Below are 19,487 nucleotides of genomic sequence, written 5' to 3' on the forward strand. Positions count from 1 at the left end.
ATGCTTTACAGTAGAGCATTGGTAGAGGCAGGTTTGATTTTGTCACTTAAAAAAATTGGATAAGTATATGGACAGGAAAGGAATGGAGGGTTATTTGCTGAGTGCAGGTAGGTGGGACTAGGTGAGAGTAAGCGTTTGGCACCGACTAGAAGGGCCGAGATGGCCTGTTTCCGTGCTGTAATTGCTATATGGTCATACCAGAGACACTGGCTCACTTCCTGCTGCTGTCCATAAAGACTTTGTACATTCTACCTATGACCGTGCAGGTTTCCTCTGGATGCTCTTGTTTTCCTCCTACAAAAACCTACCAATGGTAGGTTAAATGGTTCTGGCACAGTATTTAAGTCTACATGCTCCCAACTGGGACAGTTGGTGCCAGTAAAGACCCTTAACATCTCAGGGATATAACAGTGGCACAGCATTCAAGATCCCAGACAAGTAAATGAACTTCCTTGAACTGCTTCAACTACTTTTGACAACATATTCTGAATCTATGATCTCAATGACCATGGGCAAGAGAAAAGTGAAGAAGGTGATTGATGGAAAAAGTTGAAGAATTCACTTAGAAAGGTTTGATAAGAAATCATCACACTGTTCTGACACAGTACCTTTCATCAATTTTTATTTTTAAAAAACCATTGAACATTCTCCCGGTTTGAGGACCGCAAGTAGAAGTCTTTTGGCATTTAGTGTTAATGTCTGCAGCACACACATCAATGTGCAAGACAATTTGTACCAATTTCAGACATCAAAACATAGTGGTTTCAAAAATATCTTTAAACCAATTAACAGTATTTAAAGCACAAAAGAGAAATATATTGTGGGGTGTTCCTTACTTCAAATATTTAAAATAAAAATCTGAACTTTATGTTTCAATGTAAAAACAAAATCCCAGAAAATTGTAAGAATATGTGCAACACCCATCTCCAGCTTTGTTGTTCATAACTCACAAATGTAAAGAGCAAACTGATGTATGCAAATCATTTGGATGTACTACAAGGTTCATCCTAATCGGACAAATATAACAAAGATAATGGCATCTAATGGAAAATATTTACAGTAGTACTGCCCCATCAATCTTTTCTCAGTAAGAGCACCCCTTTCTGCTTCATACATACAAAAACACCACAATTTATGAAAGACATGCAGCTATGAATGCTTCCTTTGAAACAAACCTTCAACACTCACTTGTGCTTTATTAGGACAGCTGAGAAGAGGAATACATAGAGAGAGAAAAAATGACACTTAAGTAACGACCATTTAGAGAACACCAAAGTATATTTACAATATGGCAGGTTAAGTTCTGAACTACACATGACATAGTTCTGATTTGCAGGAAAACTTGATCTTTGAATGTGTACATCTACTGTCACATAGTCACACATTACTACAATCCCCCACAAAAGCTTCCATCCTGATATGTTGAGGTTTTCTCCTTTATACAAAATCACGTTGGCAGCTGAAAGATGCATCTCCAACTTAAAGCTAAAATGCAATTTCTAACAGTATATTTTCCTCAAGTCCACATCGACTCCCCACCCCCACCCTCAATGAGGGGATGATGAGACCAAAAGCTTATGTCTTAGGTGGGCATTCATTGGTACTATCTTTACCAAGCCATTGTGAAATATGAATTTCCAAGAGCTGCGCTGGTAACCGAGGTGGGAACCTTCTATTACATCTTTTGAAAAGTAGATACCTGATGATAGCTTGAAGGAAAGCCTTCTGTGGGAGACAAATTACTACAGCCTAAATGTAACAGCAGACTTCTTGGAACACAACTGCTTACAACCAAGTACCAGTAGCAAAGTGATTATAGATGTATAGGGATGTTCTTAGTCCACAAGATTTAGAAACTGCAGTTATCTTTTACTTGATCTGCTTATGTTAAAGATTGATCTGTGAGATTCAATATTGTTGGAGGCTGGTACTAGCAAAATCAAAGAATATATACACAACAATAGCCATAAGAAATGTCAGGCATTGTGCAAATATGAGTTAAAATGATCTTGCGAATGTGTGCACCACTTTGACATATTGGAGTTATAACTTAGGTGGTAGCTGAACTACTCCATGTGTGGCCAGCCAATGATACATTTTAATAAGCAGATATCATGAATAAATCACAAATTCTCACTAATACAAGAAATTCAAATTGATAATGTGCAGGGGGATGAACATTAACCATTTTTAATTGTTTGCATGATATGAAAAATTTCAACTCTGCTTGATGCCAACAAATCCCCATGATCCTTAAATCTGGTTAATGTTAAAATGTCACATAAGAGTAAAGATACCAAAACAGTTTCCTGCTGAACACGAGGCAGACAAGTGCAAGATCTCTGACTGAGGACCAAGTGCAGATACTGGCATTAACCTCCCTGGGCATTTGATTGCAGAACCCCACCAACTACGAACATGCTAAATTTATTCTCCGTTGCCTAAGCTGTGCTATTTCACAGAAGGACACAGCACAGGAATAACCTTATACTCAGATTGCAGCAAAGGAATGAATGAAGTTCAGTTTGCATTTAGAGTATTAGAGCCTTGCAAAGTCTTGTGAACACAGGATCAGACTTGTCAGCCTGCCTGCATGGCTTGATTTCATATACTAGCACTGTATTTAACTGTAAGTAGCAGTTTCAGTTTTTTTTAAAAATCCCAGTGTCCGATATCTGTTGTCACAAGTAGTTGCAGTGACACGCAGACCAGTCACTTACACAATTACAGAAAGTAATGGCAAATTTGGATTAACTTCAGGTAGACTCCAAGTTCCAAATACTTTGCCCCCCCATCAGAATATTGTTAGAATTAAAATTAACACGCAGCAGGCTATGACCATTGCACTATCACTTTCCAGTTGGATCCTCTCCAGACAAAGCCTTAGGATGCTCAATTCTTGACGGTAAAATGTGAGACTTATATAAATTATAGCCACCTAATATACAGGCAGATTTCAATCACACCCCACTTGACCAACTGAGAAAAACAGGAAATAAAAACAATACAACTGTTCCTTTAAGCTATACTAAAAACAAGTGAGCACCCACATTTTGGCATATGCATACTGAATAAATGAAGAATCATCCGAATCTCAGCTCTCCCAGTAACTCTCCATTACCTTGAGAAACCTCCTACAATAACACTAAGGCTACCTAGTCCATCAATGCAAATAGTCTTACGTGAAATGCAGACATTAAGCTTTATTTGAAATAATCTGGATTTAATGTTTCAGTGGAGGATAAATAATAGAATTTTTTTTTTTTAAAAGCCACATCATCAGGAATAGCTTTCACTCTGAATTATTTTGGCTTGTTTATCAAATTCAACGCTTCCAAGTAAAATTAGATGCTGGGAGAGAAATGCAAAGGTGCCAAGCTTTCCTGGGGAAGGGAACGTTTCTGTAAACCATCACTGGTTGCCAATTAATTCAATGCCAATACAAGCCCCAATTGTAATTGATGGATCACTAGAAGACTAAAATTTGGAGTAGGTGCACTTCAAATTAGTGTTCACTCATGTTGTTTATGCTGAACACAAGCAAATATGCTGACCAGTCCCAGGCTCAAATGGATCAAAAACTGTAAGGGATTAACATTCACAATTCATCTCTAATCTGCTAACAATGTTTTGGATAGATCCCAGATTTTTATACCCTCTACTGCAGTGCACCAGATTACCAGACTCAACAGTTCTCTAGCAACTATGTCCATGTTTTTTGGGTTATGTGCAGGTTCTCTTTCCAGATGGACACAAGAACCAGATTTTCTAGGGACTTCATCCCCAATTCTGAAAGCAGTGGATTACAAATGAGCAGAAATATATTCCCCTGCTTTCCTCCCTAGTTTTTAGAAGGTGCAGTTATCAACCAAGCATACAATACTGTACAAAACCCACAGTTTTGTCCATCACCCACCAAACAGAGAACATCACATTTGACAAATGCACTGTCCCAACTTTAAATTTCAAGTGTACTTTACTTTGACTACCCATCCAACTTTACATCAAGACTGTGCTGCAAAACCACCATATCCATGAAGCTACCGCACACAGGGATTACAAGACTGAGTACATCTATTGAATAGGCAAACCTAAAGTGAAGACATCATTTATTTATTATCCTTTAAATATTTTAATGACACCGAGGATTACTGAGCTCTGTACATTCATGGATATTAAAACTGAGGATGGCAAAATACTCAATTTCTCTCAAAAAAATAACACAGTAAACCCTAGCTATGCAAGAAGACAGGCTCGATGGTTCTTAGCCCTCTGGTTCAATGGATCTATACAACAGTGGATCATACAGGGGGTCCCTAAAATCCATGCCCATCCATCCTAATTAAGTGGTCAGTCACAGACCCCCAGATAAAAGAGGACACAGTGAAAGGAAACTCAGTAGGAAATAAACAAGAGACAGAACAAATGGAAATGCTTGTCAGTGGGGCAGAATTAAAACACTGGGATCTTATTCAGCTTGATAAAAACTTGGGACGCTAGATGTTACACTGATAGTTGCATGCAGTAATAGGATTTAAACATTAGTTTTAAATAACGTTAACCAAAGCAGCAAAAGGGAAATCACCCTAATAATATACTACACAAAAAACAGTAATGAGACTCCAAACTCATTCACCACCTGTTTATACTTTGGGAAACTTGTTTTTAATCCTCTGACAGATTTCCAATCAACTTAATGCTAGCACGTCCTAATAATTACAGTGCTCAGTTAAATTCCACTTGTTGATAAAAATAAGTGGCTAGCAGCAGTTACCTAAAAAAGACAAAACACAGAACAAGTATTTTCATGCAACTGAAAACCTATTAACCCTAGTGATCATTAAAAAGTAAACCGGTTAGATGAACCAAATAATTTTTAATGGAGGCATGAGCATAGCAGAGATGGGGAAGAGTACAAACCAGAAGTCCCAAAGCACAAAGGACAGACTGCTGGAGCAACTCCTGCACTGGTGGGTCAGGCAGCATCTGTGGCGGTAGACAGATAGTTAACCTGAAACATCAACTATCCCTTACCCTCCAGAAATGCTGCCTGCCCACTAATCTCATCTAGTCTTTGCTCTGGATCCTTGCATCTGTGTCTGATAGTGTTGCAACAGTCAATTTATAAAACTCAACGTATATTAAACCCTTTCTTCTTTAGATACTTACCACATCCATAACAAGAATTAAGCTGTCAAGTTTTTGATTCCAAGTTTTATTAATATTACATTTAAATGTTCAAACATTAGGAGAGGTTTAGGGCTAGTCCCATTTAAAGAGTTTAGCTGGTAATGAGATGCTGTTAACAGAGGTTTGTACTGGATATACAGCAGATCAGTGAAACCAGAATATGCATATCACCAGCCTGTTAAGTGAGTGTGTACCAATACCTGAGATAGCAATGACAATAATAGGAAGGCTTCTGTTTCTCTGATGATTTTTTTTTACAGTCCAGGCTGGTTCCAAACACTGGCCAGGATACTTCTTGCTGTCACTGGATTAAATGCTTCCTCCCAAAGGTACAATTTCCAGCAGCACAACATCCCCCCTCCACAACAGACAAGTACAAAACACAACCTGTTAAGTCTCTGGAGCAAGACATGAAACACAACCTTCTGAACCAGAGGAACAGCAATACCAAATGATGGTATCAAACACTTTCCAGTGCTAAAGGGACATGAATGAAGAAGAGGGACAGAGTAGGGATAAAGTTAAGCTAAAAGCTTGGTATAACCAAATACTTGTCTAGTTGTTGCTTCCTAATGCAAGTGCATGGACAATTAAAGTTTACATTGTGGTGCTGTGCTTTAGGTTATAAAAAAAATGTTTCCTCAATCACAGGCTTATGAATTTCTTAAATCACTGCTCAAGCTAGATAGTAAAGGGAATATTTGTCCTTTGGAAAGGATTATGCAGTGGTTATTAAACACTTTGAATAACCTGTAATGTGTCACAGGATCCTCTATTTTAGTAATCTATGAATAGTAGTATATAAGCTATAATCAGCTTCAATTTTTCCAAACATATGACAGCACTGAATTTTCACCTCAACTCATCAATCCCATCTGAGGGGAAAAGCAAGAAAAAACATGAGGGAGCAGTTAAATTTTTAATATCAGTGTTCCATTTTTAACTGTATACTATTTTTGAAGTTTCCAAAAGATCATTATATTTCTAAACAAGCAAACTCACATGAACTTTTGACAGCTGTACACAATCAAATTTACGATATACTTAACACTCAGGAATACTCCAAATGTGCACTGCAGTGTCTGTTTCTTTCCATGCTGGCCACAGTATTCAGAGCTAGTAACCTTTTTGATACCATAAATTGCTCAATTGATAGTGAATATTCTGGAAGGTCAAATACTGACCTAGATGGATAAGAAGCTAAGTTATAAGCATCCAGGACAAATGAACATTAGAGACCATACCAAATTCACTGTGCAAGTGTACTTGCTTTTGTCTTGGCAATAACTGACCTTCAACACTGATCTACAATAGGGGTCTAAATGAAAGATTTCCTTCTCTAGTAAGAGTTATTACCTTGAACAATGTTGGGGAAAAGGAAAGACAGTTAAGAAATTCTTAACATTCTCATACTGCACAACACCATACCATGCTAGACAATTGCTTTGACATGTCCCAAATCCAGCCAATTTCTGTAGCACGTAGGTTTACTAGTGCCCACAACAAAGGGCAAGATTAAAGATTAAACCAAGATTAAAAGGGCCTCCTTGTTTGTTGAACAATAACAATACAGAATTATGGTTCAAATTCGTTCTCAGCTCACCTTAAGCAGCTGGGCACATTTAAAGTAATGGAAATGTCATGGACTGGATTATTGAGCACTAAAAGCAGCTTTCTTCTCAGACCTTCAATGAAATGGTTCAGTTTATTACAAAAATGGAAAGTACAAATTGCAATCCCAACATCCTAGAATACATCTAGTTATCAGTAATGGCACTCTTTGTTTAAATTACATTTTGATGTACCAGGATGGAACAGTGGAATTCAATGCCTGAAATGTTGTTCATATTTCCTGAATACTAGACAAAAGAAATTGCATTTAACTAGGTTCATCATTATAAACTGGGTACAGCCATTCAGGTGTCTGCAACTAGCATCTCACTCTGGCCAAATGAAAAGCCACAGTTTTAAAGCAGACCAACCAGAGCTACAGGGCCTCCATTTTGCTCACTTTTGAGGGATGTTCTCCTTCAGAAGGTATGCAAGCAAGAACTTAATATCACACTTGCAATTTGAAGATTAAGTAGTTAAATACAAAACACCACAATATAGAATTTGAGAAATACTTCAATTCTGAAGAGATGATGACCAGGATTTAATTTTTTGAAACAAATCTCTCAGAATTTATAAAATCAAACTCAGATGCCCACAATAAAGTAATAATGATGGGGGAGGGGTCTGGAAATGGAAATATGGCTGGAGGAAGGAAAGAGCAGCAGTTTGCTGCAACATGCTAACTCTGTTCAATTAGCTGTTGAATCAAGTAATGGAATAAAGATGAAAAAAATTAATAGGACACATCTTTAACTGAAATCGGAATTTACCAAATGTAAAAAAAATTTATATGAGATGAGCAATTCCTTTCTCTATGTGTAAAGTTAAATTGTGAAGACTTTTAATGGCTAATTATCAGAATCTTTGCTCGGGACCTCATGTCTGTAGTTAGTGATTCTACAATAGCATAAACCAGCTGAATATGAAGAGGATACAAGAACTCAAATGTTGTACAGTGTAAACTGTGGGTGAATAATTTACTTGCATTTACATATATATTAAAATGTGGATTTAACCCTTCACCAAGGGAGGAAAGCATGCATCTTTCACTTGCGTGTGAGCAAACAGAATAGCAGCTTCCAGAAAAGCAGTGTTTTGGGCTTGTGATATTATCTGTAGATGCTACAAACAGGAAGTGAGTCATCTCTATGTAAAGCAGAACCATGTGACAATATCATTCCCCAAATTTCACTGTTTCTTAGCCAGCACATAATCCAAAAGGCTTGGTTTCAGTGGACTATAGTGGCAGGATTGAAAATCTCAATCAACACACTATGGTACAGAATACAATTTTATATTCAAATGAAAAAAGACACCTTTCACAGCAGTACAGACACGTATAGTCACAGTATGTTTGTGCACTTTTTCTTTTGTACTGTTAATCTGTGCCCCCCAAAAATGTGATAACTTAACATCTAACAATTGACTAAATAAATTGACCGACCCAATTGGTGGAAATCTATTTCTGTACACAGCCTGCTGGCATCATGCCAGAAGGCAGAAGAATGCTCTAAAATGCTTTCCTCCTCCTAACGTCAGACATAATTTTCCCACCAGTAAATAAGAGCAATGCTGTACCAGCAGAAGCATTTTAGTCAAAGCCACAGCTGCCATCTCCCTGAGCAATACCACTGACAATAGGCAGGTGGAGGTGTTGGCGGGGGGGGGGTTTGGAAGAGAGCAAGCAAGACCTTTACGACAAGCCTGTAAGGTTTTGTTTAACACCAGAAAGATAAAAGTGAACTTTCCATACAGGTGTCCCCAGCAATGGTTTACAACACACGTTCACAGCTAAAAGGTATCATTTGCTCTCCCCACACAAATTATTCTGTCCACTGATTTAGAGTCAACTGGGAATAATGGGGAAGAGAAAGGTTGACTCCCAATTGCAGAGGACGAGCTCTCGGACAATTATTCTACAGCTTATGGCTATGTTGGGAGAAAAAGAGGTACTCATCCCTAGTTTTTGGACAAGGGTTCGGATGAGAATTCACAAACCATCAGCTGCAGAGGGGAAAGGTTTTGGCTGTTAAAGCAAGGCATTTGTTGTTTTCAGCTCTTCCACATGCAAGGTTGGAGGCACTGGCCAGAATGCACAGACGTCAGCAACTCAGACACACTCTTCAGCTGACATCAGGAGGGGATTGATGTATTCGAAGCCTTCAAATTCTGACTGGTCAATTTTCTTGACAGCATCACTATGAAAAGAAAAGGAAGATCAGAAATCCAGGAACCATATTTTTGTGTTCATGCACTACACAGTGGAATTAAGTTTTCTGTCAATTTCACAACTGAGAGATCAAATCATCATGAACCCAATCTAGGTTGTGAGGACAAACCTCTTCTTCCTGCAAGTCTGGTAGTTATTGCATTTAATTGTTATCTGTAAGGTTTAGGATACCGTTTACAGCAAATGATCTGCTGAGAAACCATTTTCACAGCACTACAACCTTTTATGGACAATTGCCTCAGTAGATTGTTAGACAATCTGATGGAGGATTAGTAGATTATCTGGCAGCAGGCTCATTGGTTATAAATTAGGTGGCATGGCACAGTAGTGGTTAGTGCAATGCTTTACTGCCAAAGCAATCAGAAGATCGGGGTTCAATTCCCGCCACAGTCTATAAGGGTTTTGCCCACAACTTGGGTCCTCTGGGTACTCCAGTTTCCTCTCACAATCCAAAGACATACGGGTTAGAGGCAGTAAGCTGTGGGCATGCTGTGTTGGCGCTGGAAGCAGGGCAATACTACTGGATTCCCCAAGCACAATTCATCTTTAGCACACAAGAGGTCTGTTCAAGAGCTTGATTAACAGCGGGATAAAAATTGTCAGAGTCTGGTGGTAAGCATTTTCAAATGTAACATCATTGACAAATTGTAATAGGTGGCTTAAAATCTTTATTTTTAAAATCTAAGCATAGGCTTAAGATACTTTTCATTGCTTCCTTGTCCAATGTACAATGGGCAATTAAAAAAAGTCCTGTGCAGGGATTAAACTGGGATTGTTCACCTTGGAACAAAAATTTCTGTTCAAAATTATACTGCGGCAGGAGTTGCAGTTTGATAGAACTTGATCAGTAAAGCATCGTTAGAGAGTGCATTCTTAAGTCAGCTCAGTATTAAAATAGAAGTGGATGCACATATAAAATGGAACATTTTACATAGCTACTGGGAACAGGAAAGGTACAGGACTATACACCAAAAATACTGGATACACTCAGCAGGCCAGGTAGCATCTATGGAAAGGAATAACCAGTTAACATTTCAGGTTGATACCCTCCCAGCTCTTATTAAATGGCAGGACTGTTAATTCCTTTCCATCGATGCTACGTGACCTGCTGAATTTCTCTAGCATTTTGTGCATATTACTCAGGATATCTAACATCTGCAGAATGGCTTGCATTTGAGGTACAGAAAAAACTGGACACCTGTTGGAAAGAGCACGACAGACAGAATAAACTTCCTCTTGACACAGATTTTAATCAAACAATACTGGCTAAATTTTGATTTAACCCAATGTTAAATTCACTATCTTCTGTAGAACAAATCTAGTTCAGAACCATGCAAATGTTTCTGGTTGAAGTGCCATTTGAGAAAGTGCCAGTGTAACAGCTGCTCAAAGTCTCCCCACTTCCTTTGCAGCATACTTGTAATTAGAATACAAACCGATGCCAATTGGAGTACTAAAAGCACGAATAATTTATCCTGATAAAGGTATAGCAACTTCAGCTGAGTTTCTAACTTGGGGTTGGGCTGAATTCAATTGAACACTCATCAATCCAAGTACTGTGAAAAAACAAGAAGTGTGTGTGTGCATATATACACACACAGCCAGGGTGCCCAAGACATTTGCACAGTACAGTATTTGTCAACATGGAGTGGAGAACAAGTCTGTAGATCTGGCAGGGATCAGGCAAAGGATGTTGGGAATGAGGAGGGTGGAGTGCCACCTGGGTTTTGGGGGGGGCGGTGGGAGAGGTGGCAGAGAAGTAGTGCTAGGGGTGGGGGATGTGGTGTGTGGCATGGGTACAAACACACACCCAGCAAGGTCATTTGATTCCAAATATTGACCATTACAGAATGTCTCTCTGGTGCCTCCCACTCCCTTCTCCTTTTCCCGACCAAGGTTCTCCACTGTCAGTCCACAATAGAGACCCATATCATAATCCTATTTATCATCACAGACATATGTCATGAAATCTTTTTTTGCAGCAGCAGTCTATAGTACTGGCACATCTTTGGCACCCTAGCTATATATATGTGCCCAAAACTTTTGCAGAGAAATGTAATCTATTTGATTATTATAGAGAACAAGGAAAACTGAGTGAGTATGATTGCTACTTACTCATCATCTGGAGTGAGCTGGACTGGTTCATTCGTAAACTGTGAGTCAAAGTTGTCAAGTCCATATTCACCAGAGATGTGTGGCTTGAAAGGTGGAATGATCTGTCTTTGTTCCATCTAGAGAGGCAGCAATAAAATGGTTTAATTCTCACCAGAATTAAGAACAAAACAGCACAGTACAGGCCCTTCGGCCCACAATGGTGTGCCAACCCTTAAACCCTGCCCCCCGATATAACCTTCCACCTTAAATTCATATATCTGTCTAGTAGTCTCTTAAATTTCACTAGTGTATCTGCCTCCACCACTGACTCAGGCAGTGCATTCCATGCACCAACCACTCTGAGTAAAAAACCTTCCTCTAATATTCCCCATGAACTTCCCTCCCCTTACCTTAAAGCTATGTCCTCTTGTACTGAGCAGTGGTGCCCTGGGGAAGAGGCATTACTGTCCACTCTATCTATTCCTCTTAATATCTTGTATACCTCTATCATGTCTCCTCTCATCCTCCTTCTCTCCAGGGAGTAAAGCCCTAGCTCCCTTAATCTCTGATCATAATGCATACTCTCTAAACCAGGCAGCATCCTGGTAAATCTCCTCTGTACCCTTTCCAATGCTTCCACATCCTTCCTATAGTGAGGTGACCAGAACTGGACACAGTACTCCAAGTGTGGCCTAACCAGAGTTTTATAAAGCTGCATCATTACCCCACGACTCTTAAACTCTATCCCTCGACTTATGAAAGCTAACACTCCATAAGCTTTCTTAACTACCCTATCTACCTGTGAGGCAACTTTCAGGGATCTGTGAACATGTATCCCCAGATCCCTCTGCTCCTCCACACTACCAAGTATCCTGCCATTTACTTTGTACTCTGCCTTGGAGTTTGTCCTTCCAAAGTGTACCACCTCACACTTCTCCGGGTTGAACTCCATCTGCCACTTCTCAGCTCACTTCTGCATCCTATCAATGTCTCTCTGCAATCTTTGACAATCCTCAACAATATCCACAACACCACCAACCTTTGTGTCGTCTGCAAACTTGCCAACCCACCCTTCTACCCCCACATTCAGGTTGTTAATAAAAATCACGAAAAGTAGACGTCCCAGAACCGATCCTTGTGGGACACCACTAGTCACAACCATCCAATCCCATGTACTCCCTCCACCGCGACCCTCTGCTTTCTGCAGGCAAGCCAATTCTGAATCCACCTGGCCAAACTTCGCTGGATCCCATGCCTTCTCACTTTCAGAATAAGCCTACCGTGTGTATTCTCACCAGAATTAAATTTCATTTTGCTACATTATGTAGTTGCCTGCATTCTGCCAGCAGTAGGACATTTCTTGTGAAAAAAACTGTACCGAAAACAGTAGGGGTTAATGTTCCTGTGGGGAGTGCAGGCACAGTGGGTGGCTCAGTTGCACAAAGAGGAAAAGCAAATATCAAGTGACTGAAAGGTGAGGGGACGGTGAAAATCTGGATCAAAGAGTCAAAGGGATAAGGGGGGAAAAATGGTCAAATTGAAGTTACTGACATCACATTGATTTTGTTGTTCATTTGATTGATTCTACATTAGTTAGGGAAAAGGCCGAGGAGAGATTTAATGGGAGTGGCAAATTATGAGATTCATGGAACACAGAAAGGACATTTAAAAAATTGGTCATATTTACAATGAATGGGACAGATAAATAGGTTAATTGGCAGGGAGTTTAGAGGGAAATAGGGAAAGCTTTTAACTCCCAACAGTAAAAGGGCCTGAAATTCACCATTTAAAAGGATGGCAGAAATAGGAACTCATCTGTTTTCGTTACCTTATCCAAATCATTGGGTATATTTAAAACTGAGGTTGATAAATTCTTGATTAGTCAGGGCATTAAAAGTTAGGGAGAGAAGGCAGAAGAGTTGGTTGAGATGATAAATCAGTCATGCTGGTGGAACTGACTCAATGGGCCAAATGCCCCAATTCTGCTCCTATGCCTTATGGTTTTATGCCTGCTTGATCATTTAAAGAGTTGTAACCTACAAACAATAGACCATCTGGTAATACAGTTACCAAATTAGCTCTATTTCTGACGAGTGAGTAGCTGATCTCCCTTGCAGCATACATTTCAGAGGACCAGGATCCACTGCTTGTACTGATATTAATTAATAAAGCTGATCACAAATCTTTTTAAATATTTCTCCAAAAGTTTCAGGCTGGCATTCCCAACAAGAAACATATTTTTGTGAAGCATAACTGAGAATTGCACAGAATGCTGGTTACAGTGCAGACCTCTCTCATTTATCAGCCAATTGAAAAATCCACATGAAGACAGAAGACTGGAAATACTGGAATGTAGAACTACAAGCAACCTGCTGGACAGCATAGTGGGTCAAGCTGCATCTGTGTTTGGGGGGTGGTGGGTTGTGTGAAGGAATTGTTGGCCTGGGCACTTCCCTTCCCCACTATATATTCACCCCCCCCCCCACCTCTCCATTCAGTTGTGATGCAAAGTTTTGCCCCAAGACATCAATAATTCCTTTCCTTTCCATAGGTGGCGTTTTTTTCCCATTATGTTTGACTTAAGAATTCTTCCAGCAGATCGTTGGTTGCTAAAAAATCCACTTCCCTTCTCCATTTTAGATTTGTGTATGTACCCTATCATGGCCTACTTCAGAGCACTTGTTCTTAAAAATGCTTCCAAACTCTCACTGACAAAGCTTTGAAAAGATCTTAACATACTCTGACATCAGATCTTTTGATTATTTTGATGTCCCAAATTCCATAAGTTGCTTCAGACAGGAGTCCTTTGTTCTCTGACCTCATCAACCCATTTCTTCACCTTCTCCATTCGCCCATCCTCCTACTGACTCCACCTCCTCCACCAAAATGGGCCCAACACAGATTTCTATCTTGGAGGAAGATGATTTCATGGTCAGCTGAGAAAGAGGCAGGCTCTCCTGAATTAAGGGACTGTAAACTAGGGAGAGGGGCAGAGAGATCTGGGGCTAAGGATGCACTTCATTGCAAGAGGCAGGACAGATTGAAAATATGGTTAATATGGTATACACATTTTTGGCCTTTGCCAAGCAAGTCACTCATCATTTATTGGTTGTTTTAAGCAGCCAATTTAGATTGCCTCAACTGTCAGAGAGTTTAGAAAAGATTCACAAGGATGGTTCCTGAGATGAGACAGCAGCTACAAGGACAAATAGTGGTTGAGGCAGGCACATAAGTAACACTTAAAAGACATTTTGATAAGTATATCGATATAGGAGGTTAAGAGGGCTATGGGCCAAATACAGGCAGATGAGATTAGCTTGCTGGGCATCACAGCATGGACAAGTTGGGTCAAAGACTCTGTTTCCATGCTGTATGACAAATTAGAGAAGCTAAGAGTACTTTTGTCAAAACAGTATTTGATATGAAGGGTCTGGACTGACAAAACAGTAAAGATGGCTGTTCCTTTTGGTAGAATGGCTGAACCAAAGGTCACAGGCATATCGTCATGGGAAAGAGAATGTAGAATTTGTTTTGTAGAGTTTGGTTGGAATCTGAAATGCAATGCCTGTAGATGTTAGGCAGGTATATGAATAAATATGCAATAAAGAAAAAAATTACAAGATTATCAAGAAGTGGCTAGTGGATTTAGACACCCCTTTGGCAGCAAGGCAATCCATAAATGATGGGCTAAATATCCCCTTTCATGCTATAATCACTCCATATGAATGCTTGCATTTACCCTACCCAAGCATCTCAAGTATTCAAAATTATAAGGCGCATAGAGGTTGGGTGAAACTAGTATTAAAGGTCATGGGTTAAGGGTGAAAGATGAAATATCTAAGTGGAACCCAGGTTTGTGTTGGGGGGGGGGGGTAGAGAGAACTTCTTCACTCAGTGGATGCTGACAGCGTGTAACAACTGCAAGCGGAAGTGGTGGATGCAGGTTATATTTCAACAGTAAAGAGAAATTTAGATAGGTACATAGATGGGAGAAGCGTGGAAGCTATCATCCAGGCACAGGTCAATGGGACTAGGCAGAACAACAATTGACCACAGACTAGATATTTCTGTGCTGTAGTACTCTATGACTCAACAAGATGACCTACAAGGAAGAGTGATCTAGTTGAAATATCATGCATTTTATTGCAGAAATTTGTTCCACACTCACCAAGTCCCAGTCTACATTGCGGAAGAAAGAATTTCCCTGAATATCTGCAAATCCTGTCTGTGGGTGACATCCGAGTCGTTCTGTGGGATCCTGAAATAAAGCACAAATAAGATTGTAAGAGAATTGCAAAGGTCATTTTATGAAAGCAAGCAACATTTGGAATTTAACTAATACAAATCAGTAGATCACTGGCTGTTCCCAAGTAGAGTGCCATGAACAGGTGCAAATATCACAAACACAAATAATCCAAAGAAACTGTGAAGTCTTGGTTATACATTCAGTTTTATACATTCTGATGTATGCTGACAGGATTCTTTTACCTGGACCTTGAGGGAATGCTGATAATTCTGGAGTAACCACTGGCATTTTCCTCAGAAGGACCAGGAAATTTGAGCTACTCAAACTTCCTCATAGCCTCTTAGCAGCTTCACCTTGACTGCACTTCAACACTGCATTCACAGATTTACGTCCAGTCAGCCTGTCAAGTCTGTTTCACATCTGTTTAAATGCCATCAAGCAAATCTCACTCTCCTGCTCCCATTCCATAGCCCTACACATTTATTTTCCTTTCAGATACAACTCCTTTTTGAATATTGCAATTAAATCTCCTTACCTGACTCCCCTAGTAGTGGATACAGAACCCAGATTACTCACTGGGTATAAAAACATCTTTGGTGATAAACTTTCAGCCCATTCCACCAGAGTGCATACGTTTCTTTGGTGTCTGACATCATCGAGCTTACTATGCCACCAATATTTGTCTCATTTGCAAATTTGAAATGAGTGCCTTGCACACCCAAGTCATCAATTTATATTCAAGAAAGCAGCATCACTTCACCCTAGTTCCCTCCCTCTTTCATTCCCCCATGGTCCCACTCTCTCCTCCTATCAGATTCCTCCTTCTCCAGCCCTTTACCTTCATCACCTCCCAGCTTCTCACTTCATCTCCCATCCACCTGGCTTTGCCTATTACCTTCTACAGTTTGTACTCATTTCCCTTGCCTGACTTTTTTTATTCTGGCTTCTTCCCCCTTCCTTTCCAGTCCTGATGAAGGGGTTCAGCCAGAAACATTTACTGTTTATTCATTTATTTTACCTGTGCTGCCTGAGTTTCTCCAGCAGCTTGTATGTGTTATTCTACTGTGGACCTTAGGAGAATGCCATACACACCGACATCCTGTCAGAGGAACATCTGTTCACTACCATTGTTGCTGGCTACTTAACTGATTTTTCATCCATATCTCTGCAACCCCTTGTACTCCATGGTTTTAAATCTTGTTAACCAGACTACTATGGCAGCATATGTGCTTTTTGGAAGTCCAATTATCCCAACTGCAGTCCTTTCAGGTGAGGCGACACTTTACCTGTGAGTCGGCTGGTGTAACATACTGCATCCGGTGCTCCCGGTGCGGCCTTCTCTCTAATGGTGAGACCCAACACAGTCTGGGAGACCATTTTGCTGAACACCTACGCTCTGTCCTCCAGAGAAAGCAGGATCTCCCAGTGGCCACACATTTTAATTCCACGTCCCATTCCCATTCTGATATGTCTATCCATGGCCTCTCTACTGTCAAGATGAAGCCACACTCAGGTTGGAGGAACAACACCTTATATTCTGTCTAGGTAGCCTCCAACCTGATGGCATGAACATTGATTTCTCTAACTTCCATTAATGCCCTCCCCTCCCCTTCTTACCCCATCCCTTATTATTTATTATTCCCCAACTTTTTTCTTCTTTTCTCTCTCTGCCCCTCTCACAATCACTCCTTGCCTGCTCTCTATCTCCCTCTGGTGCTCCCCTCACCCTTTCTTTCTCCCTAGGCCTCCCTTCCCATGATCCTTTCCCTTCTCCAGCTGTGTATACCTTTTGCCAATCAACTTTCCAGCTCTTAGCTTCATCCCTTCCCCTCCTGTCTTCTCCTATTATTTCAGATCTCCCCCTCCCCCCTCAAATCTCTTACTATCGCTTCTTTCAGTTAGTCCTGACGAGGGGTTTTGGCCCGAAATGACGACTGTACTTCTTCCTATAGATGCTGCCTGGCCTGCTGCGTTCCACCACTTTGTGTGTGTTGCTTGAATTTCCAGCATCTGCAGATTTTCTTGTGTTTGCATTCCTATAGCATTTTTCTGTTACTTCAGCTAAAAAAAAATTTCTAGTTCGGCATGATTTGCTTTCAACAAATGTAGTGAAATTCAGCCCAGGTAACTGCTAATTCTGCTTCTAATATTTGTTTTGAGAATTTAGCCCACAAGCATCTGCAGAGTAAGTAATTGGTCATTACTGGGTTTATGTTCTCAACAAAACAATTTTAGGTTCACAGGATGAAGAATATTGTTTTACCTTTCTAGAAGGTTCAACCATTAAATACAGGCAATGCCACTTGTCAGAAATCAATACCTTATTGAGAAATCCCTTTAATACACTTGCAGCTTTGACAGAGAGTGAGCGTGGAATTCGTATTTGTTTTTCCAAAATGACTGAAATGCACAAAGGTACAAGCTCAAATTAGCAGTGTGCCAAGAACAAATATTATATGATGCTTAGGACTATTGTCAACACAAATCCTAACTGTACGCTCATTATCTTGTACTCCTTGACAATTAACTTCCAGTAAAGGTTTGATTTTTAAAACTATTAGGAATTGTGTATTTGACAAATGTTGTTCTAAAGAAAAACTAAAGAGCACAATGGTCATGAATCTTTAAATATTAAAAGATAATTAGTACCAGGGAAAGACAAAACACGTTTTAGTATTTTCAAGATTCTAAAAGTTACAAATGAGATTACTCATTTATTACAAATTATTTGCTATGGTATGCTTGTTACATTTTCTTATGAAGAAAAATATCCATCTCAGCATGATACAAGTACACAGATTTTTTAACACAATAGTTACATTTGAACTCCTGGTCTATCTTGTGCTCAGTGAGTACAAGTCCCAAATTGCAGAACTTATCATAACATACAACATAGCAGTTAATTCACACCATAAGATCTTGAAAACTCTGGTGTAGTTTCATTAAAATTTCTTGCTGTATAAACATGTACATTGTGTCTTATTTTGAAAAAGAAAATCACAGCACGATCAAACTACACCACGTAACAATTATGTAGCAGAATCAATACTCAAATGAAGCAATCAAAAAGTTGTTCCTCTGAGCCAAGAGATGTATATTAATATTGGTGAGTTAGAGCAGATGTAGTTCCAAGAAGACTTGATAACAATAGAAATTGATAGGGATGAGGTTAGCAAGTCATAAAATAAAAACTGCGTACTGCTATCAACTACTAAGGCATATTACAGCTTAATTTCATTTTCTCACATTCTTTCCTATATAATGTTGAAGTAAAAGCCGGTTTGCTAAGTGTCAAAAGACAACCACACCCGACCCTTCATGACCAGTTGCCCGAGTTTACGAACAACATAGGAACTGGTTAGTTTCATCCGATTAAAAGGAAAACTCTGATGCACAGTTCAGCCCGCTTTTTCTCAGCATAAGTAACTGTACACAAGAGATTCTGCTGACGCTGGAAATCTAGAGCAACACACAAAATGCTGAAAGAACTCAGCAGGTCAGGCATACATGGAGGGGAATAAACAGTTGACATTTCATGCTGAGATATTTCATCAGGACTGGAAAAGAAGGGGGAATAAACTAGATTAGGGAACTGGAGGAGGGGAAGGAGTGGGAGATAGAGGTAGACAGAAACTGAGGTTGTACCCCTTTCCCTTCTTTTTGATCTGGCTTGTCCCCAGTCCTGATGAAGGGTCCTGGCCCAAAGTGTCAATTATTTTTTTCTTTCCATGGATGCAGCCTGACCTGTTGAGATCATCCAGCATTTTGCATGGTGTTCATGGCTGTTATTCAAGATTGTTTATTGACATTCATCAGTACACAAGTGCAAAGAGAAAACAAAATCCCTGGATCACATGCAGCACAAAAAAAATACAATAAGCATAAAGAACATAATAAAAAACACAAATATACAGTTAATACATAAGATTAGCTTATGTACAGAGACTGATTACATGTGCATAAAGTACTCAAGGTACAAGAGTATCTGTACAAAAGGTGACTGACAAGTGATAAAGTAGTGGTGCTGACTTGTTTCTATTTCAGTTTTCTGGGCTTTGATGTGACTGGATGAGTGGGGGAGGTTGAGGAGTGACAGACTCCTCTTGCCATTTA

At 39.7% G+C, this 19,487-nt stretch overlaps 1 protein-coding gene and 1 long non-coding RNA gene across 2 annotated transcripts in view; one reads left to right on the plus strand and one right to left on the minus strand.

The window, feature by feature from the left end:
* The window catches only part of LOC140725770 (uncharacterized), a 106,291-nt gene that overhangs the window by 51,416 nt on the left and 35,388 nt on the right, over positions 1 to 19,487 (plus strand). The gene's annotated exons all lie outside the window — the stretch shown is intronic.
* Positions 606 to 19,487, minus strand: part of prkci (protein kinase C, iota) — a 140,462-nt gene continuing 121,580 nt past the window's right edge. The window contains exons 16-19 of the mRNA XM_073041654.1: positions 17,695 to 17,774; positions 15,297 to 15,386; positions 11,150 to 11,265; positions 606 to 9,002 (exon numbers count right to left, since the gene is read on the minus strand). Of these exons, the coding sequence (XP_072897755.1) occupies positions 8,915 to 9,002; positions 11,150 to 11,265; positions 15,297 to 15,386; positions 17,695 to 17,774 (374 nt within the window). The 3' untranslated portion in view covers positions 606 to 8,914. The remainder of the gene's footprint in view (positions 9,003 to 11,149; positions 11,266 to 15,296; positions 15,387 to 17,694; positions 17,775 to 19,487) is intronic.

This window comes from Hemitrygon akajei, chromosome 3, assembly GCF_048418815.1.
Source record: "Hemitrygon akajei chromosome 3, sHemAka1.3, whole genome shotgun sequence".
In the NCBI taxonomy this organism is placed as follows: Eukaryota; Metazoa; Chordata; class Chondrichthyes; order Myliobatiformes; family Dasyatidae; genus Hemitrygon; species Hemitrygon akajei.